Raw genomic sequence first — 23,156 nt, 5'->3', positions numbered from 1 at the left:
TCACGTTCAAGTTACTTCTTAAATTTCCACTAGATCCGGCCAAGCAGCTCTTCAGGTTCGATGTGCTTCTCGCCTTTAGATCGCTGTTCGACGAACTCAAGTTAGATTTCAGAGAATTCTGCGATATCGGGGAAGTAGCGAAAAGGCTGGCCAAATTGCTGGTGTCTCGTCGCGAGATTGGTCTCTGAAGACTCGTCATCGATTTTGCCACATAATCCCGTCTCAGTGGAGAATTGTAGCTTGACATGGTGTCTTTCTTCAAGCAGCCCATTGATCGACCTATAGGATCGCGTCTTAGCGCCGAATTAGCCAAGGTGGACATGTGAGGATCTTTCTTCGTGTGATTGATGGCACTCATCGACGATCCCAGGTGATTTTTCCTCAATGTATTGGGAAAGCTCGAAGGATGAATCTCCTTCTTCGGTGGTAGAGAACCTCTTCTACTCGGAGATGTTCCTGGATAACCGTCACGACGACCGAGCGAATCTCTCCTGAACTGATACGCAGCCCCAATGGATCCTCTACGATTCCAGCAATTCTCCTTCGCATGCTTGCCGTGGATGTCACAACAGCTCGTGTCGATTTCCACCTTCACTATCTCGGGATTATACTGTTGTTGTTCCAGCTTCACGTTTCTGAAGAGAGCCTCCAAACGTCGTATCGCTGCTTGCTGATGCGCCGCGGTAGACATGTTGACAACGGACCAATCGGTTCAATAACACGTCTGATATCTGTTTTACCGAAATCGCTTCCTCAACTTGTCGACACAACAGCTAGTTCCTCCGGACGCTGCAAGTATACTGAACTTCGTCGATGCACCGCATAGCTACTGCTTTCTATCGAATACAACCTTCCTGTCACTTGTTTCCCGGTTCGTACCAGTCTTTGACGCGTGTGTTCTACGCGAAAGATCGAGTCTGAAGACTAAACGATAAATAAACAATCTAATAACAACGATCGAGTACGTTCCAAGATATCTTATCTTCTATTTTGTATCTGTCGTTGATAGAAAAATTTGATCGAAAAATCGACTTCGAGCAGTATAGATTCCAATTTAGATTATTTTCTCTCTCTCGAGTCATGAAAAATGGCACACAACTCACTGACAACCTTGCGAAGAACGGTAATGTTTCCCGTTGAACGTTCCACGGACAATTTACAGGACGGAAACGTAATCGTAGTTACATGGAAACGCGTGTGCGGCGTAACACACGTCCGGTGAGGTACTGGGGAACTCCGTGAGGAGAGAGACCCGAAGGCCTCACAGGAGCTCTCCATACGGATCCCCACCCGACCGGTGGCATTCGTAAAGTCCAAGTCTCCATATTAGGTCAAACCTTATGGGTTTGTCGCGCAAAACTGCGGGAGAACACCGACACGTCCCTGACGGTCGTTGTAATCGGGCCGAGGGCCAACTTTTAACTTTGCCATTGCGAGCTTTACTTTCTTCTCTTCATGGCTGGTCTACCGCGTCCAAAGCTTTACGCTGTCATCGACACTGGCTGTACTACGTCCCCACTGGTACTCGACGTTTCAGCCGATTGGAGACGCGTGTTTCGTTTTTCATTTATCCATTGTGCTTTTTATTGACACGAACAGATATTTCGAATGGTTGAAAGTTTAACTCTAACGGATTTATTATTTATTCAAAAGGATGCTTGTGAGATAATCTTATTATATTTTGTAAGTTTTATTACATTGTTTATATTGTTTAGTATCCTGTATGATGGATAGTCATTTTTTGAATACTATGCAATTCAGTTTAAGTAAAAGAAAAGTAACATTATTTTTAAAAATATCACAGAAATATTTGGACATATCTAAGTCAATTATTTTATTGGTTAGATTGTACCATTTATAAATATTGTTATCTTCGAGCTTCCTATAAAATACAGTTTTGTATATTATTATTGTAATGTGTTGCGTATTTGCCTTTATTTCTTCAAAGAAAACAAAATGAGCATGAACTATTTTATAAATAGTGTCTTACTGTTTCGTTATTCGCAACATCTTCGCAATCTCATGAATCACCTGACGATCATATTATCTCCGCATAGAAACTATTATTTTTTATTTTGTCATTAAGAACAGTACCTTTGTATCAAATTCGTCCAATCCTAAGTTCATTCATCAAATTATCGATTTTATTGCGTTTAACAGCTTCTTGGCTTTTATCCGAAACATAAACGATCGTAACATAAACTGAACGTTCAAGAAAGTTTTCCGATTCCAACAGAATTCCATCGAATTCTCGAGATGTCTAATACAAAACTCGAATTTACGAGTGTTTAAAATCGACCAGTATTCTTGGTACACCGGTGAACTCATTCAGATGTTTCTTTTTTTTTCTGCCTTGTGGTTGGTATTCGAGCTAAAGAAGGCTTTGCCTTCGGCAGACAAACGAAAGGGAAAAAAGATGTTTATTGGTCATTACTAGGAACGTCTGTGAGTCACAATCGACTGTGTCGAATATAGCGCTACACTTTAATGTTTCAAGAAAATGCTTGAAATCTAAAGCAAAGTAACAATGACTTACAAAACTAACAATGGCTCTTTGAAACTTTAAAGCTTTTCACATATGATATACAGATGTTGAATTCAAATAATCAAGGTAGTGTTAGAGATATAATAAGAGATATATGTCATCGTTATTCTACTAACGTTAGAAGATAATCCGATCGTTCATACAGTACATAGTTACACAACATTTCTTTTGAATATGTTTCATAGCCAGGTTACGAAAGTATTTCAATGCTTAAAGGTGAACGATGTTTACAATGTCGAAGAGATTTAATGAATGACAAATTCAGTTGATAATATCACATCGTGTTATTATCATTTAATTATAATTGTTATTACGTATATTTTGGTGTATTTATCAAATTAGACTTGACATTAATACTCTATAAATAATTAATCCGTTCCCCAATTATGTAAATTGCCAACGGAGGATCTACTGCGTCGGTAAATTCATTCATGATCTGACGCGCTGATATTCTTAATTAATCCCTGCATCACCAACGAAAAGCGTTAATAGAGTAGTGATATTTGCAGAAACAAGCTCTCATGCATGTAACGAGATGGAGCTGCGATTCTATTTCACATTCTGTATGCACTCTGTATGCACTGTATGCTCGACATCCAGAGCAAATGATATAAGACGCCGATCAATATAAACGAACATCCCATGAATTATACATCGGCCTGTTACGTTCAGCGTACAAAAAATTTTAATTCAGCTACGAGATAGATACTTATGAAAATCTTCAAATTTCCATAAAAATAATTACATAAATTATTAAAATAACAAGGAAGTTTCATGGTACCAATTTTCAATTCAGTAATACCATGACTTCGGTGTCGTTTCCAAATATTTAAAAATTGGAACATCAAATCTTCGTCAATTCTAAACCAAATGACTGTCAACACTGCCGTTATACATTAATCATGAATACTAACGAGCACGTGCCATTATTAAGTTACTAGGCGTCTCTTCCACACCCACATGGCTGTCGATTCCAGTTCACCTTGACGGTCGAAGGTGTATCACGCTTTTAATTCAAGTAGGAAAAGGTGTACCGTTTCGGAAAAGTGATACGTTGGCAGGTGTCCAGTTTCCAGCGGAACATGTGACAATTGTTGCGATTTATTAACAAACATAATACTCCGTTTTTCTCGAAAATGGCCACACGTCTATTCTCGAAAACTTTCTGCGCTTGAATAGCGACGAAATTTTTCACGGAGCTATACCCTCCAATTGATTACCTTGTTAAATTCTGTAAACGTTACATTGAACAAACATTAAATCACAGACAGCTGTGATATGTCTGATTAATATGACTTCTTTTCACACACATATTTTCCCTTTACTACTTACTGCGACATATGATAGTCGTAAATATTGAAATTAGAGTTTGTCACAGAGCGATCGCCAAGTTTGCAGCTCGGCAAAAATCTCGGAAAACAGTGATCACCTACGCGGAATAGCCATTTTTATCCGTGTTACGACGCGTCTTCTAATTGTGCGAGGAAAAGACGCATCAGTGCGCGACTGCATGTCGATTTGCATCCTGTAACTGCGTCATCGCGTAACATAATCCAGCGACGCTCAGGAATGAGCAATAGAATTTCGAGTGTGGGCGCTTGGACCTTGTCTTGCAATTAATTAAAAATCAAAGTACGTTCCACAGAAAATTCATGTTTCTAAAGAATTTGATCGATTTTTTTTCACTATACTTTGAATTTTTTCATTTAAAAGAGTACTTTTTATTTTTTTATATAACTGTGTTTCTTCAATGAATAATTGAGAAATAGAATAGTTTAACAGTTGCGAACGTTTTGATAAACTAAACTATGACTTTAACTATGTCTTCTCTCCCACGCGACGTAATTTATTTTCCTCAAAGTATGCGCGACACGCACGTTTATCGATGTCGTAAGACTTCTGTACTGAAAAGTAAATCTAATATGGATCGATGAACCGGTTCGTCCGCGATACTGGAAACAGACAAAACAGGCCGTGACCCATTACGACCATCAAAGGTAGACTACGTCGCCAGCAGCTGTTGTTGGCAATCGAGGTGATCACGTACGGGGACACGACGTCGAATCGGAATCTATGCATAGTTCTGAATGGACACCTGGCGAATCACTTGAATCAAGCGTTTTCGCAGTTCTATGAGATATTCTGTGTTGTATAATCGAATATTATTGATATCGAGAGTTTAATTCCAAATAGGAGATGATTAATCGATTGATCGATGTATATAATAGTAATCGATGTAGAAAATTTGAGAATGGAACAGCAAAGAAATTGTGCTTGCAATTATTTAACTAGGATTACGTAAAGGTTAATTCGAATATCAAAACATTCGAATAATAAAGGTATAAATTTTTGCGATTAATTCGTCATGGAAGCGAGTTCTTGCTGACTAAACGATGATGTAACGTGGCGTATGAAACGATTCAAACACCGAATAATTATTACGATGATTACATGCCATTTTATTTCGACAAATACTCTTCAACACATGGTTCATGGACATGATAATTGCCCTACGATTTTGTCAATTCTTCTCTATTCGTGGTTTTTGCGTTGATGGTGACGCGAGGGAACATTCAAATGTAAACTGACAAAATGACGTCAACGACGTATTATCTCTACGGATCTTCAACAACGGAAACGTGTTACAAATAATCGTGGAAGATATTCGAAATGCGCAGCGACTTGCCTCGGTTACGTCACTGGCGAACTTTGCGGAAAAGAATTTCGACATAGTTGACGGGGGACAAGGGAAGGGGGAGGTTATGCGATCGAACGGCTAATTGCGCCGATTAAAACGTCTAATTGGCAATTCCTCGATTAACCAATCGATGATTACGGGAATTAGAGCCGATCTGGACCTGCAACACCGAGAACGAAGTTTCTCCGAATGCTCGGCACTGTAATTTTCCAAACTCTGACACTTTCACCGGTGTAATTTGATCGCTGATTGAATTATATTAAATTGATCTTAAATCAATACAAATCGTTAACAGGCTGATAAAATGGTATCTTAAAACGGAGCATTTTTATGAGATTTAATTATTAACGGTTGGAATATTTTGAAATTACCTGTTCTTAATTTGAAAAGAAATAGATATAGATAATTCAGACGTAACGTTTGCAACTATTCGTGGAAATTGCTGTTAAGCCAGTTTCTCTGGTGCGTTACGAGTCGAACCATAAACGAGTCACGGGTTTATGCGGGCGCTTACGGCAACAAGGAGAGACAGATAGAAAGTTGGACGTTAAATCGATCCTTTTTCCTGATTATCAGATTGTAATTTTTTGATGCAATAAACGTACACAAGAACATCCGTTACAAGGCTACAAATATATTTTCTATTTTATGAAATCGTTTCTTAAGAAACCTATCGCTAATTACGAGTGACTGGTCGAAATTTCAAATTGGCGTGAAAAGGCCGTTGAACGGTTCGAATCGTCACGATACGCTCGTTTGCAATTTTTCGTATTAATAACAAATTTCATCGAGTTCCCACAAGCGTTATTATCAGCAATGCGTTTGCAATTCGATCAAAAAGCAAGTATATAAAGTATAAAGAACGATTAACAACTCGAGGCGATAAACGTCTAAGTAATTTGATTCAAAATAAATCAACTGTTAAACGTTGTTCTCGTCAGCTTGTTATTAAATTACATCGAGCGTCGTAACGACGATTTCGCGCCATTGCTTGCGCAGCAATCGTAAATTAATTGTATCGGTGGTCCATGAAAGCATCAACGTGGTTGAAAATAGCGACGAGTTATTTCTCGTGAATCTTGTATATTCGGTGCAATAATCGTAAATGAGTTTATCGACTTACCTTCATCGGCTTGACAACATCGTAATGACTCTCCTGTGCTCTAACATCGTAAGCATTGCCTAGCGCCGAGTTCTGTCTCCTGCGAGGACCATTTTCAATGAAATATCATGACAAATCGTTTCCTTTCGAATCTGATATTTGAAAATTGCTGAACTTCCTACGTTACGTCATTGCGTATGCATAGAATACACGCGAAAATATATAAAATATCTAAAGTCTAGTTTTAGTGTAGTACTCGTTACGCTAAAATAACTTTCTTATTCAATTTCCACTTTTTAAATTATCTTCAAAATAATAGGAATTTATATAAATACTTATAGTTTAGACGTTACGTAAAAATGTGAATGTCTTTTTCAGAAATGTCAATTCTACTACAATTAAATGCAAATCTACGATTATAACTTCTTTCGTATAGATAATTAAGTAATGGAAAGTAGCACGACACTTACACTACAGGCTCAGATCCATTAATCGTAGGCTTTGGTGACTGGATACCAGATCGAGCAGGCGTGCTAGTGTGAACAGGTGAAGGTCCTTTACTCCCCAAAGGTTGCTTTATACTGTAATCGCAAAAGAAAGTATACGATCAGGCTCTGTCGTGACCGTGATTTTCTATAAAATCGTCGCATATTATACGCGATTGCTCTTCAATTTCGTAAAAACCATCCGTAACCAGTGAATTGATAAATTATGCCGTTCGACAAAAGCGAAATTTCCACTTCGTTTAAAGTGACTATCTGACATTGAAGGATACTGTTGTTCTCGTGTTCGTAAACGTTTAGAGGCTGATCGGCAATCAAGATTTCCTTTGGAACATCATCAACGGAGTTAGGTTGGGGTTAGAAAGGTTATCCGAGGCACTGCTCATTATTCAGGCAAGACGTGATTTATGGAAACAAAGCATTCCGCATCCTTTACAAGCCGAATATGAATACAAACTCTGTCCCCGATGGATAAAGAATGCGATTTAAAATAATTGATAAGATACACAAAATATTGTAGAATCAAAATTATTATTATACTAATCTTTTTCCTAATCTTTTAAATACCTTACACAACCAAAACAATTCCAAACGTATGTTTACAAAACGATAGACGTTTCGTTCCTATGGTACAAGTTCGTTTCTTGCGAGGTTTACAAACACTTTTCCACGTCAGCGTTAAAGTAACGCGAGTGAGTTTCTCAATACTTCTAAGCCTACGACTTTATTACGTTGCATTTCGTCGTTTCGTTTTCATACACAGTGACAGGTCCGAGAATCAACACGCGTGCTATGCGGGCTGGCTGATGGGAACTGGAAGCGGAAGCTGTTCATAATTCAGCGTCGCATTCTAAATGAACGACACTCAACCAGTGAAACGATCTAAAGAGAGGCTACTCATTCAGATGCTAAAATCCTTCAGAAACTACAACCACGAGTTGGTCAAAGATACATTTATAAAAATATTCTTTTTCTTTGACGATATAAAATACGAACCGCGAAATAAGAATATACACCAGAGGTTGCAAAAAAATATCTTATCGTGTACCGATTGACACATGGCGGCGTGGAACCGGCGCTCCTCAAGCTGCACGTGCTACTGTGGTTGTTCTGTTTCGTGTAAATCGGTCGATTGCTCGGAGCCAGGCTGATACGTTCGGCAATCCGAAATCGTGGTATCGTCGGTTTGTGATAAATCATCGTTTCTTCACCAATCCAGCAAACTTCGTCGATCAAAAACTCACACTTTCATATCTCAGTTCGATTCTTCCTCGTGTCACGAGGAACGAAATCAAACTTCGTCACGACCAATCCCTTTATCCTCGTAGTCTAATTGCAAAGCGATCACCACTACACACCTGGACAAACTCGAACGATCGGATGTCTCATAGACCACGTAGACAGAAACGATCGGTTCGTAACGATTCGACCGCGCCACGGAATTCGAAGTGTTCGTACCTTATTTAGGGAGCGTGATCAAGGACCGAATGGAATGTCGAGTTCGCGACGATCCAACGTACCGTCTGTCTGTCCGTTTGTCCGTACGTATCTATGTGTATAACCGCGTCGCAGCCACAGAACCGGGGGAACGATGCTGCTGCGGAGGAAGCCCGACGTGAAGTATCGAGGGAGCCAAGCGTTGGCTACGATTTCGCCCGCCAGCGGCATTAGACTCGACTGCCCGTCGACCGACTCCGCTCGTAATAACAAAGCGTATCGCGACCTATCAGAGGCTGCTTTGATTCCCGCGGCCCTGCGCCACGTTCACGTTTGCACACGCGGTTTGCGATCAGCTGTGCCCGCAACAAACATACCGATCGAAAGATGCAGCCGCGAGCATTCGAGGAATCGTCTCGCGGTTTTTCTTTGCGCATGGATATTCAGAGCGTGATTCAAACGAAGCGTGTTTCAGTAATTGTTAGGCCTTTGTGATCGGTTTGATTGCTTTCTGATCGAGCGAATTTCGCGGTTACCTTGCTATGGAATCTTCGATAATTGGATATCTGTATGGACGTTTCGATTATAGCATTCTAAATGCGGAGCTCTTGACAGAACTTGAGAAATATTGACAGAATATTGCAGCTTTTAATAGATATAGAGGGGAATTCTAGAGTACGTGATACGATACACGCAGAAATGTAACTTTTTATTTCTGGATATCCGTATCAGTTAAAATCTTATAGAAGTGCTAGACGGCGTGTGCAGTAGATTTTATCAAGAGCGATAAGATTCATCGATGGCCGACAGAATGCACATCACAGACTTATACAAGATGTATTTTAAATAGGTAACTAACGCTTTTCAGGTGCGACGGACTTTTAGAAGCAGTAGCGTTTGGAGTTTCGTTTCTGCCTCCATGATGTACACTGCTTCTTCAACGAATTCGAAGGTTAACGAATATCTTTCACTGGAATTCACTGCAACGAGAAAGTAGTGTGGAAAAGGGTGTATGACCCTTTTTGGAGGAATCAAGAGAAGAAACATCTGGCAGATGTGGTGGCCCAAGAACAGGAGGGACAACAGACGTAGCACAGTTATTTCTCGCGTAAAACTACACGCGTTTTTACTCTAAGCGTGCGGCGAGGTATCCTGCACGCTACACGCGCTGTATTTCACAACAGGTTGAACGCAGAACTATACTTTCCGCCATACACCAACGTGCGAATTCCTATAAATTTTCAAACGTCGCCGTATTCGCGTATAAATTATTCATTCTACTTTCTTGAGTTATTGCTCCCATAACATTTATATTGTTGCCTTTCTTCTTTACTTGAGCCTCTCATTACACAGATACACAATTTTTTAATATTCGATTCTCAAGAAACAAATTACTTCAGAAATTTGTTCATCGCAGATAAGTAAATTCCAGGGTAACAGTAGAAGACAGGGTTACGTTATTTTTTAATTTATGAAGTTGATCAATGCGACTTCTGATTCGCTCATTTGAACAATGATATTATTACTGCAAAAAGAAAAACAAATATTCTCATGAATATGCAATAATTTTCAAGCAAATCCTACATTACCAAACTCCAACCCTGTAAAATGCAAATTTCGTAACGAAGCATCAGTGAAAACAAACTATTGCGAAAGAATGGGACACCATCGTCCCGTCACGGCACCTGCAATCGGTTCACCTTGAACCAATGCGAACTAACCTACTCCCAATGTACTTTTCCACGTAAGAACGTTTACAACACCTGGTATTCTTCGATGCTAACGAGGCGATTCGATTCGAGATGGACGCTCATTTCGCGATTCCCTCTCGTTTTAATCGAGCAAGTCTCGAACAAAGCAACGTCTGTGGCCAATCTCGGTCGGTCACGCGTACTAATTGCGTGCTGCATCTCGCGGTCGACACGCGCAAGTAGGTGGACTACCGTACTTACGCTGGTTGAAAGCTTCGTTGGCTGAGGAATTGAGAAAACGCGGTGTCGCGAGCCAAGAAAATCCACGAATGACTGGCACTGTCGACGATCTTCACGGAGAAAGCAACGTCCGTGACAATTGCACGCTGACCGCTCGACAGCTCGAACGAATTGAGAACGTGCGTGCGAGACATTCGCGAATTTCTATCTTTCTACGCTAAATCTGTCTTCCGACGTGCTTAAACTCGATGCCTCACGATTCATTCGACGACTCTGGTCACCAGAGTTATTCGAGGTAGCTGTCTCAACTTGTCTCGCGTAATTTGTATCTTTGAGAGAAGTTAATAAACTGTATTATGGATACGATTTGTGTCTGTCACGCGTGAAAGATAATACGCGGTTGGTAAGTGTGTTACCACGCAGAAGAATGCTTTATCCTGAAGTAATAGCATGGACAGTAATAAAGTAATTTCTACGAAGAACGCGAGTTAACTGGGGATTGCTTCTAACTCGAAAATGTGACAGCGCGTGGCCATTTAAAGGGATTCACTGGAAAGAATCGAGCGCAGTGAATCATTAAGAACGGCCTCGTTTGTTGAGCCGGTTGAAGGATCAAGGACTATCGTACGCTCCTTATTTCAACGACCGCAAAACGTAAATTTTACTACTTCAAATATGTTCGTATTTTGTGGTTAACGAAGTGCCAGACATTTGAAATTCCTTTGGCCCGTTAATTCCACGACTTACGTCTCAGACGTGTCAACGTGATTGCTAACAAGTCTCGTTAGTATCTGCACAAATGTACACTATAGAAACAGTATACCATTAAAATATACCAACTCGCTGTAATTCGATGTAAATGGATTTCACCTGCCCTTTTATTTTACTTCTTAGTTTGATTTATTTGTTAAAATTCTTTGATTGTCAAGTCCAAAACAATTGAAGTGGAGAAGAGATCATTCATTTACTTATTTATTAGCGCAACAAAATTCTGTTATGTAAGATATACCGTAGAAAAACATTTATCGTTCCTTTTTTTTTAATACAATGAAAAGATAAAAGAATATCTGGTAAATTCAATAAAAAATTAAAGAACATACCAGGAATAATCATTTCTGATGAAAAAGTAACTTCAGCTTAAACTGCTTGACGCGTGCAGTTTTACGCTTGTTTACGAAGGAAATACAATATTGTCACTAACTCTGATTTATGGCATTAACATACAATATTACTGTAATGAAAATATGAATTACATACTTCCACACAAACAAAGAAATTTACTACACAAAATATTGTTACGATCTTTGTATGAATCGATGCTTGCAAATTTCTTTTAAGTGCATTCAATTCTTCACTCTGCTTTCTTTCAACTTCTAAGCTTTTAATTCTTTCACTGAAAATTCTATGAAAAATTCGTGTTTTGACAGTAATGTGAGATCGGAAAGCTCTCCATGCACAAATATGTACTAGGATCGTGAAATATGAACAGTAGCAGGCGACGGCGACAGCGTAGTGGGTAACGTAGTCGGCTATAAACGCCAAGGGACTCGGATTCGATTCCTAGAACAACCATAGTCACTATTTTTCACGACTCAACAGTAATGAATGACCTGCAAAAGCTCTTCTCAAATAGTTAGTAGAAAATCCTCTCCTCAAAAACAGATGGATCTGCTCCTGAGAAGTGTTATTCTTTTTTTGCATTCGATTGCTATTCTTAAAAACATTTTTCTTTAAATTTTACTAACATATTCGAAATATTTTTGCATCGCTCCTTTGATCCTTTCAAACGTTTCGTTAAATTCTTTTGTTCTTCCTGAGTTATTCGATCGAAATTAATCCACTTGTACTGAAATAAGTTAATCGATTCTGTTAATGATTGAGTCACTCGGACGTTTTTTAAGCAGATATCACGATCTAACGGTCCCTTTCAACCGAATCATTGCATGATATCATAGATTATAGATAAGAGAAGGTATGAATCAGCTTTATGATACTGAATCTAAAAACTGTCATTGTCAATAGCAAAAGCAAACAAAAGGAAAGAGGGACTAGGTAAACGTAATCTCTCCAAAAATCCTGTAATATCTAAAAAAAATTGTTATGTTATCCGAACAATTGATGATAATATCGAATAAATGTTCAAATGGATATTTGAATAAATATTCGATGTATGTAATATCCATTCTTCATTGTTTAAGAACCGAATGCAGTCATAATACGACACTATTTGCATACGTATACAAGAAATTGAAACCGACTACCGCAAGCTCGTCACGTTGCAACCACGATATTGTCGCCTCTGAAATCAGTTAAACTTTGTTCACCAGCAATCCACAGTAATTAGCATTTTGCAGACTGAGGATGCCCTTCAGGCACAGTTGGTATCTGTTATTTCGCTTCATTTGCAGTTACGATTAATTTTGCTGAAACGAATTCCACGTTGATGCACATCGAATTACTCCTCGCTACGTATTAGGTTGTCCGGCACGTTTCTTTTCTTTTATAAGGAAATAATAGATGCACGACATTTTTGTTTTATATTATTTTATTGAATTATGTATGATCTATTTTATTCCATCGAAATCAGAACAGAGTGGATCATACATAATTCAATTTCGTTTCAATAAAATAAAATGGATCAATAATAAAATTAATTGAGTGCAATTCAAAGTAATGGGTACAATATTCAACGAAACAATATAAAACAAAAAATGTTGCGTATCTATTATTTCCTTATAAAACGAAAGAAACTTTTGAGACAACTTTATAGATCTCGTTTCAATAAATTGTAGCTAAAAATAAAAGAAGTTAAATATGTATAATTATTAATTTCACCTGTATATTCGAGGCAGTGAAATTATTCGTAAAATTTACGAAATACTGAATGTTTGTACGAAATAATTTACTCTTAGCTTTATTCAGAGGCCGCATTTACATCGTCAAAGAAAAAGAAACGTCTAGACGATACACCGCATACCAGAAATTTGCACATTCATCTGCGTTTTATGAGGAACCGGTATACATGAATGAGACAATGAGACCATAAATATGCAGAACGAAACCATGAAGCGAGAACCTTCGATGGGGCCCAAACCAATGACGAAGCTGTATGGTCACGATTTCCCTGTGACAACGTGCGCGTACTTATTCTCATACATCCGGTATCCGGACTCGGAACAATGTCAACGATCGGTGCCAATGAACCGTGTTTGAATTCCACTTTCATTTCTTTGACGCATCGATACCGCGAACTGGCTTTTTCACGACAACGTCATTGAGAATTATTTAGGTCACTTGACGTTATCGACCCGCGTACAGACGATGACAGAAGATATGATAAAAGATCAGAAATTATATGTTCTGACCCGTTACAAAATAGGCAAGGTGATTCCATATCTAGAAATCTATGAATTTAAAAAATGGTAAAAAAATGGCTCATAATTCTGAATGGTAAAGTATAATGTAATGTTGCTTCTATGTAAATATCTTGATAAAGTGATGAACTAAAGCTGATAGCGTAGCATAGAAAGTTCACGAGATCGGCGTTTAAACGCCGTTTTCAGTTATTATCACCGGATGCGACCGATATGCCTGTGCAGAAAAGATACATTGCACTTGACATCTCGTGGCGATGGTAATTTTAGCTCGTTACAAGACATTTATGAGGATACAGCCGGGACCGTTTATTCGTTCGCGAAAAGGAATGTGCATGACACTTACGAGGGATGACTTCCCGCCGCTACTGATTTGTCTACGGTGAAGTTTTCGGTGTGTAAGCTCGTGGGAAAACAGAATTGCTACGATCGGCAACGTTCAAAAGAAACACGTTTTCAATGAACTATAAATAATACACGAAGGTAAAAAGAGTAAAAGAAACTTTTTTTACAAATACATATTTTTATAGTCCCTATAGTCCCTATAGTCCCTGCAGAAATTTCAAATTCATATGCGGTATTGAGTATCTGTGTAAACTCTCGTCTTTTAGAAGTCGATATTTGAACAGAGAAATGGAACTGCGATAAGAGAGCAAAGGTCAAAGGGCATCGTCAAATCAACAAAATAATCCCGGTTTCTTTTTAACGTTTCCTGTGGAGAATTGCTATTTCGATCCGTGCCACACGTTGCTGTCTAGACCGAACAAGTTATTCTCGGCCCACGCTTTAGTACCATAATAAGCGCGACAAAGGCATTCCTTTGCTGCCATCTGTTAGAGAATGTAGCCAACTACTCGGTTTGATTGACTGTGCTCTGCAGAACCTGCGAGACACCACACGGAAAACAACAGTATTTGTCTGCATTTTGTCGCATGAGCAACTCGCCGGGAAGCGAGCCAATGTTAATTCGAAGCATCGTACCACTTTTCCGTGATTGCCTCGTGGCGATAATCGTCAGCACTCCGGCCACTGAATAGCGGCGCATCGAAACGCGACAAACAATACGCTTTTGTTTCTCTGTTCTCCTATCGTTTACCGATCGGACTCTTTACATTAAAAAAACTATCAAATCAAACAGTGAATATTTATCACTGTCGAAATTATACTGGCGATATGAAAGTTAGTTATATTGGCTAACAATAAAACTTTCACTTACCCATCTCCCTGAAGTCTATTATCGACGACTTGAGAGGGTAACGGAGCCGACAACTGTCTGACCAAATCATCCCATTCCCTTTCTCTCTGTTGGAACTTCTCCTGCAGCCTTTGCTTCTGCTTTTGGTACTCTTTAAACAGGTCGCCGTTATAACTCTGCTCGAGATGCTCTCCACCTAGGGAAGCCCGAACAGGCATCGCAGTAGGTTCCGTGATCTTTGCCGCGACTCCGGTTGGTTTTTCTGCCAAGGAATCTCTTCTCGAACTTCTGGCCGTCGATGGGGCGGGAGATTCTCTGCCTGCAACTCTACGCTCTGGCGTGGAGGCTGCAGAAGGGTCAGCTTTGATACCTAAAATGAGACGCATGTAAAAGTATTAAAAATAACAATGTATATGACATATTACTGTATTAATAAATAAAAATAAGAATAGATAGGCTTACCCTCGGGACTCTTCGATTGTCCTCTCGTCCTCGGCGGAGCTTTCGGCTGACTGTTGGTCGTTGTTTCTTGTATAGAAGGCAGTTGCTGAAATTCAGCGTAGCTCGAGCTAAGAAAGACGTCACCCTCGTTCTCAAAGAGTCTATCCACGCTGGTGTTCATTAATTTGTTATTCTTAAAACCGGTTAGATGAAAGCTCGCGAAAGATGATCTTGACATCGGGTTTATATCACCGGTAGACAAAGCCATTAGCGCCGCAGATGGTATCGGCGTATTTTTAGGCCCGGGACTCCTTGGTCCAAGCCCAGCTTCTAAAGCGGGCACTAAACTTCGTGACATCATGTCAGCGGCGGATCTTGGCCTGGTGAACGGCATCGCGCTATGCGGGAAGGTCTTCGGCTTTATGGGGGTGATCAACATGTGTTCCGTCCAGGAGGTCTCCAAAGATGGTCTCTCGAGCCGTTCCACATCCACGTTTAACGTTCGTTGAGCGAAAGGTACGGCGAACGTTTCCGGCGGTATACTTTGTAGCCAAGAAAGCAGACTTAAGTCAGAATCACTGAAACCTACTGAGCCGTCTAACAGTCTGGAAAAATTCATTTCCACCTGTAATACAAATTTATATCTTAATTATCGTTAATTATCTTTAAACTATAAAGGGAAGTAAAGTTAATATATATCTAATAGTATCTACGTACTTCAAGTACAAATATAAATATTACTCGAAGTATCTGTCCTAGTATTTCAAATAAAAACAAATAGTCGGCTTAAAGATAAAATGAAAACAAATGTTACCTGTTCGCTCTCCTTCGACCCTGTAGCTTTAGCCTGACAATAGTTAACGCAAGACTCATACAAAATGCCCTTGATGATCAACTGTATGAGCCGATCGTTTTTCGCGGAGGTGACGGGATGAGCAGGATCGGTGCTCTTTCTGTCGCCAGGCAGAAATTTCTCAACCAACGGATGCACCTCGCGAAAGCACTGAACTCTGGCATTGCTAGGATTCCAGTCCTTATATTGCAAGTGGTCCGTGAGTCGCGGTAGCGTTAGCAATAGGCACAAGCTACTGTACTCTTCTTTCGATGGCGCGACCTTCTCGAGGTCGCTCAAAACCTTGACAACCTCCTCGACCGCATTGTCGACACTCCCGTTTGTCCCGACGGCGATCAAGTTCGCCTCGGACTTGATACACAGCAACTCCACGTATTTGTGCCTGAGGATCGAATAGGTGAACTTTCTCATATCGAAATCCGGCAGCGCCTCCAACGGCTGAATGAACTCGAGCACGTCGTCCCATTGTCCATCGAGGATCAGCTGACGAAGGAACAGGACGTCGTCGCTGTACTGACCATTTATCACGCCAGTCTCTCGTTCCAACGAAAGCTGCGAGATGTGAAGGTCACGGCTGTGGAGGAACTCCAAGGTTAGTCGTACCACATCCTCCTCGCGCAGCGTCAGGTGCGCCGCCGGCATCACGTACCGAATACGCAACCTGGACAGTTTCCAGAGCAGAGAATTACAGCCTCGACCTTTTGTATCGAGCGTGACGAGTTACAAGAAATTTCATTGATAAACGGTCGAATGAAATACGGCTCGACAATTTCGATGATATTGTAACATCTACCAATTTTATGCAGCTTGCATATATAGGTTATATCTGTACATTATATAGAATCAAGGGAAAAAACGATTTTCTGTTAATACAAAAACAAAGACCTACATATAGATTATGTGAGTCGAGAATGTAGGGTAGGTTGATATCGAAATTGTTTTGCTCAATGCTAATTTAGCGATCGATAATACTAAGGTTCAACGCATCACGATCTGATTCACCGGGATTGCTGTTCGGACGATACGTGTTATTGCAAAACTGAGTAATGTTACGCTCGTAAGGAATGTGCGAAATCCTTGCTTTTATAAGTTCGTTGCACTTCGAGGCCACCGGCCCTGCTGACACGCCCTGATTGTCGCACGAACTGGGTGGATAGATTCGGACGTTGATTTGCTATTCCCCTACTAAACTACTCTTTCCTGTGCGTGAATATTTCAAACATAAAATCGCCCGCGTTTGCTTCCGTTTGTATATCGTTTCGATGTTTCTAACTCATAGATTCACCGGTCGAACGATGAAATCGCACGAGTTGCTTCTTGAATGAAATATGCACAGCGGGAAGGCTCGGTAACGTTTAGTAGATTGGAACGATGACATGGATTTACACGAGGGCCGTTATTATGCGGCCACCATATGACGATGATATTCCATTTCGTTGCAAAATCCTACAGACTCGATGCAGCAGGGAGAAACTTGATATTTCGAGCAACCCCGTAAAATCTCCTACTTTATATTCCTCTGAAAATCTCTTTCTATCCAACTTGCTGGGAATCGAAGCGCGAACGACGTTGGCGGAGAATATGGGTATGAGGAAAATTGTTATCGACTGCCTCCATATGGTGCCGAAAGTTTCTTTCGAAGCAGCTCTTGATCAAAGGGTGTGAATTACGAGATTTGTATTGCTTCACCGACCAGATGAAATACGACGAAACGAAAGGTGATTTCTGTGGCTGAAAGATTTCGTCAAAAATACATTTTTATTAAAAATATATATATAGCATATGAAATCGCGATGAAAGCAATACAGGTGTCAAGCGATACGTGAATTTCGTAAAACAGTGACCCATAAAAGTCTTCTGCGAATTTGCTAAATTTCCCAAGTTTGTAACATGCTGGCTTGACAAAAGTGCGTGCCAGACGAAATACGTGACATCAGCACCTTCGTCCACTAATTTAGGTGTCTTTAAAGCCCGCTGCGCAGATTCGATCGAACTGTTGAACGATCAACGGTAAAGTACAACAATGGGGCAATTAACGATGGTAAGATCGCAATAATTGACGTTTGAAATCTTAATATGTACACTAAATTATAAAATATCACGCTCATACTTGATAATATTTGATTTCAGTTTTTAATGGCTATTTTCCTAGTCCACTATGCGTTGGCTGACATTATGATACAACCTGGATACGAACATTCACACTCTACACAGAAATCAGATTTGAAGGAAGAATATCAGCCCATAACTCAACCTCCTGAAACTCTTCCAAATTCAGAAGACAAAGACCATGGATCACATCCTCAATCACACAATCCACGCCAATCAGTACAACAACAGGAATACATGGATCCAGGGTATCATTTGGAACTTTATCCAGTGTATTCGGATTCATACCATGTTCCCGCTCAAGCATTGTCGCCGATGTTTCAACATGTAATATTGCCACCTATGTCAAGAACTGCTTACAGACGACTGCTGTCTGATATGAATAGCTACGGATCAGCAGGAATTCCCGGGGCAGTTCTACCCTATTATCAATATCCTCCTACAGTGAGCACGCAAAGTTCATTATTACTTTCAGCACTGTCTCCTGTAACTATCGATTAACCGACCATTTTTTTAGGCAGTACACAATCGATACAGAAGATCTAATCCAAGCGAAGAATCCGATGGAATACAAAGGGGCGAACACGATGATGTGGCCACGAAGTCGCCCTTAGATGATTCGTTATCGGTCGTTGATTTGCAAGATCAAGAGAGTAAGATAATTATTTTCAAGTACAATATTAGTGTTACATGTGGAATGTTGGCTATAGTTGAATGATACAGATACTCTGATTCTTGGATGTATATATGTATAGCAGAATTTCAAACGAAATATTAGTTATGACCTTGTTCAATGAATTCTTATCGATTCCACTTTCATATCTGGTCGTGAGCTCCTATTATACGAGTGAAAAGTCATAAAAGGAGAAAGAATCGGTGAACTTTTATGATATGCATTACAGCTATGTGAATTCTACTACAAATGATCCATTTGCAAATGTGATCAATTTGACCAATGACAAAAATATATTCGCTGCATTTTTCAAATTATGTTATAAAAGGTAGCCCTATTATCTACTATATTACCTACTATAAATCAATTAGACTTACATATCTTTCACTACCCAACTTTTCACCTATGAATAATCTTCATAAAAAATGGCGAATAAATTCTATCAAATAATGATGTTTCCACAGAGAAGCGTGTGAATACTCGTCAGAGTGTTTCGCTGTTGGGCTTGAATCCATCGAACATGTATCCTGTGCAGCAACAATACCGTTCTTTGGAATTGAAACCATCCTATGATCCCCATCAACAAATACCAGCCGAAGTAAAGCAAGAAATGCCACAACAAATGCCAATTGCTACTCCTATAGAAACCACGAATTCTTTATTAGGCAACAAAGATATTCATCACACATTATTATTGCCACAAACTTCCTCCCAAAAACAGCAACAGAGAAACGCCCTGGATTCCAGATTGGTCTCTGCTTCCGTTCAATCGTCGCCAGTTGATAACGTGGGAAGTCAGCGCGAATTTAAAACTTCCACGGTAGGAATTTTTGTTTTATATACACACAATGAACCATACAAAAATTGTTTCATACAAAGAACTGTTAAATTCTAATGACTTTGTATACGTTCATTGCGGATTTGATCTTATCATTACTAAACCAACTAAACTAGAACTACGAATATTATTTTTTTCTGTAAATTTCTACTTTTATAAACGCAACAGAAATCTGTTCCACTTACTGAATGTCATAACAGATACTATACTTTGAGTAGTTCGTATTTTTATTATATTTATTTTTTTTTTTATTTTAGGTATTATGTCTTTAAATCTCGCATAAATCATTCATAGTCCATTCATTATAAATAATTTTCCAACAAATAATTTTCATACACAATGCCTGTTACTATTATTGTATAACTTTAAATTGTAAAATATTTTTTCACATTTTCGTGATTTTGCATCGCGTCTTACGTAACGTATGTGATATGCATAATCTAAAAGTATGTACTTTGACTCGGATCATGATAAGATATATCGTAATTGATAAACGTGTTAATTGACAAAGAGTAATGGATATGAATTTATTTGCAAATACCTGAACAGGAAAAAGCTGATAATCATAAGGAAATAACGGGCACGAAGCTGGGGGATATCTACAAAATAAAGGTGCACCAGCACGTGCATCACCACGGGAAATTCAAGGATAATACGTCAAAAGAAAGTTACAGCATCACGATTCCTACTAACGTGCACCACAACGCTGAGCCATCGAATAATTTAACACCGATACAGCCCGCTGCAGAGCAAGTCGTGCAAGTTTATACTAAGCCAACTGACCTGGGGACAAATTATTTGCCAAACACTCAGTACACCGTTGCACCTCAATCTTATACTGTTAGCGATTTCGGTAATTATGTAGGTAATTATGTTTGGTCATGCCCATATTCGTCCCCCTATTCGCCATACAGAATTTGTTTCGATACCAATGATATACAACAACCTGTCGTATATCAGTTAGTTTAAATGAATCTCGACTTTGCAAATCAAACGACCACGCAATTTAACTACATAGTTATACTTTTTAGATTTTGTATAAAATGTTTATATCACGATATTTTATATTTTTCCACGGATATTACACGTCAATTAAGCATCTATCGAATATATATGTAAATTTCATCGTTCTTAATCGATGATTAGATGGACATTTTTCAATAAACGTATAACCATAAACGCCGTCAAGTTTATTAAAAGCTTCCCTACCCATAAAGTGTTACATCTCGTGCCGTTAACAAGAAGGCTGCACATAATCGGACCTTAATGCTCGTCTGCCAACCGGATCTCACTATCATCTCATCAATCGCTTAATCACGGAACTAATTCGAAAATACGTCTATCACTTGACACCCCTCTCGTCAATATTTATTAACTCGTCGGTTTTACGCAAACATTTCCAGAGAAATAAGAAACAATTTTTCTCAATGATCCACGAGCTTTCGCAGAAAGCCAAAGATTACCTTTCATTCCGGTTCGTTTACGGTTTCTTGACTCAGCTCGTTTCCAGATCGCGTAAGATTTCCCTGCCATTAACTCGACTATTCCTTAATTAGTATATTAACGCTGAAGACGGCGAACTCTCGTCCAGGACACGTTTCACAGCCCGGACCGTGCAGCAGCGGTTGCGGCTGCGAGACAACCGAGCGACTGAACGAAAATTCAATTTCGGACAATTTGCCGGCAGCGTTAATTGACCCGAACAGAGAGGCGAGAAGTATGGCCGGTGCACGACGAGGGCATCGAGTGTCTGCAACCGGAAAAGGAGGGCAAACACTGATCGAGCAATTTCTGATTTCTCGCTCGGGACCCGAACTTTCGAACCTTGTATCCGACCCTCCCGCCCTTCGTTCATCGTGAAATGTAATTTCTTCGAAGCTGCGAAATTTCAACAGTGTTTGCCATTCGTTACGCTCGTCGAAAGTGCAAGCGACGAGATAAGGAAATTACTCTGTGTAACGAAGTTCGGAGACGTGCCTCGGAGAATACACGGGCTATGCAGATGCACTCCAGCGATTACGGGCAAGCGCATAGGCGAGGCGAGAACGTGAACCGGGGATAAATTCAGCATTTACGAGCGAGCTTCCCGTCCGCGCGTTCTGAAGCAGGACGGTGAAGAACGAGCGGGAGCGAGCAAGTTTTTGGAAAGAGAACGTTTCACGGGCGCCCAGGAGATTAATTTTCGCAAGGAGAGTTGCGGCTACTTCTAGCCGTGCAGCCACATTTAATTTCCCTTTAAATTGTGAAACTTGGGGAGAATTGGAAAAAATCACATGCCATGTCTTCGTAGTGGTATAATTCGCGTTGTCGATGCGGTAGTTTGAAAGGTAAAAGTTACAATCGAGATTGGAATGGAAGAAATCATACTTTTATTCGTCGATCAAGTCCGTGAGATTTAATGGTCGGTTTTAACTGTTGAATCTAGCAATCGTACAATGTTGCGCGAACAGAGGGTATCTGTCTGTTTCGCGGACAGGAGTATCGATGTCTGTGCTATTATGAATAGCTGTTGCAGTTGACAACGAACAACGGTTAGGTATTTTTACGAAGCCATATCGCCGATCCTTTAATTTGCAATTTTTCAGCTTGGAGACTGGAAAAAAATTATAAAGAATTGCCAGTGAAAGGGAGCCAAAACGATAATTATTCAAAATCGAAGACAGTGCAGCCGATTTCTTTTTTTTACTTTGGTCGAATACAATCAACTTTATTGAGATAAAAAATATGAAAGTCCAAAAAGTACAAGGTCGATGTAACTTAATTTAGTTTCGAAAAAGAGAAGAATACTGTCAAACGATGAAATTAATTAAGAAAAACGATCGAATAATCGTTGACGATTCGTGTTATACTTTAAAAGGGTCGTAAACCCACGTTGGAAACGCGATGGCAATAAAAAGATGGCGAGACGTTTAAAGTGCACTGTAAAATTACAAAATACAGGACGTAAAACGCGGTATAATTTTAGCCACGCGATTATCGATGCTTCGTGGTATATAATCGAAACTAAATTTTTCAGCACTGTTCCGCTTACGTTTCAGTCGGTTCCGTCACGGGTTTACTCGGCTTTCGTTACCAGGCAAACAATTCGACTTCAATTTCGTTTCAATTACGCCGTGATCCTTGTATTTCGATCTCAAACGAGCAATTTTACTATCGACGATTGGACAGGTTATACGAATCCACGTGCTTTTCAAACGAAGCAGATTTTGTAGAAGTTTGAAAAAGCTGAAGCTCACAGCTGTCGGTCCTTTTTTTGCTACAAATCTTTTGAAAATTCCATTTATACTTTAACGAGTTTGTTCACAGAGGAAAAACTCTCTTTCCATCATGTAGAACTCCATAGAAACTCTTGTGGAACTGTGTGATAAGTCATCTTTATTAATCCCTTTCTTTCTCTCTTTTTTATGATCTGAATGAAGAGATATATATAATTGAATTTGATTTTCAAAGAAAAGGT

The 23,156-nt window shown here is 39.6% G+C and overlaps 2 protein-coding genes across 5 annotated transcripts in view; one reads left to right on the top strand and one right to left on the bottom strand.

Moving 5' to 3' along the window:
* Window positions 1–23,156, bottom strand: part of LOC138186308 (WD repeat-containing protein 47) — an 81,233-nt gene that overhangs the window by 39,506 nt on the left and 18,571 nt on the right. For all 4 annotated transcript variants that reach the window (XM_069126090.1, XM_069126061.1, XM_069126071.1 and 1 more), the window contains exons 2-6: window positions 16,041–16,740; window positions 15,248–15,851; window positions 14,807–15,155; window positions 6,816–6,926; window positions 6,367–6,445 (exon numbers count right to left, since the gene is read on the bottom strand). In XM_069126090.1, coding sequence (XP_068982191.1) covers window positions 6,367–6,445; window positions 6,816–6,926; window positions 14,807–15,155; window positions 15,248–15,851; window positions 16,041–16,721 — 1,824 coding nt within the window. In that variant the 5' untranslated portion in view covers window positions 16,722–16,740. The remainder of the gene's footprint in view (window positions 1–6,366; window positions 6,446–6,815; window positions 6,927–14,806; window positions 15,156–15,247; window positions 15,852–16,040; window positions 16,741–23,156) is intronic.
* Window positions 17,965–20,878, top strand: LOC138186481 (uncharacterized). Its single transcript, XM_069126421.1, has 5 exons — window positions 17,965–18,120; window positions 18,210–18,632; window positions 18,706–18,841; window positions 19,326–19,681; window positions 20,249–20,878. The coding sequence occupies exons 1-5, from the start codon at window positions 18,103–18,105 to the stop codon at window positions 20,666–20,668; spliced, it is 1,353 nt and encodes a 450-aa protein (XP_068982522.1). The 5' UTR covers window positions 17,965–18,102; the 3' UTR covers window positions 20,669–20,878.

This window comes from Bombus flavifrons, chromosome 1, assembly GCF_040668555.2.
Source record: "Bombus flavifrons isolate JBK064 chromosome 1, iyBomFlav1_principal, whole genome shotgun sequence".
NCBI lineage: Eukaryota > Metazoa > Arthropoda > Insecta > Hymenoptera > Apidae > Bombus > Bombus flavifrons.
The sequence above is the reverse complement of the archived record's forward strand: the minus strand, read 5'-3'. Positions and strand labels throughout refer to the sequence as shown.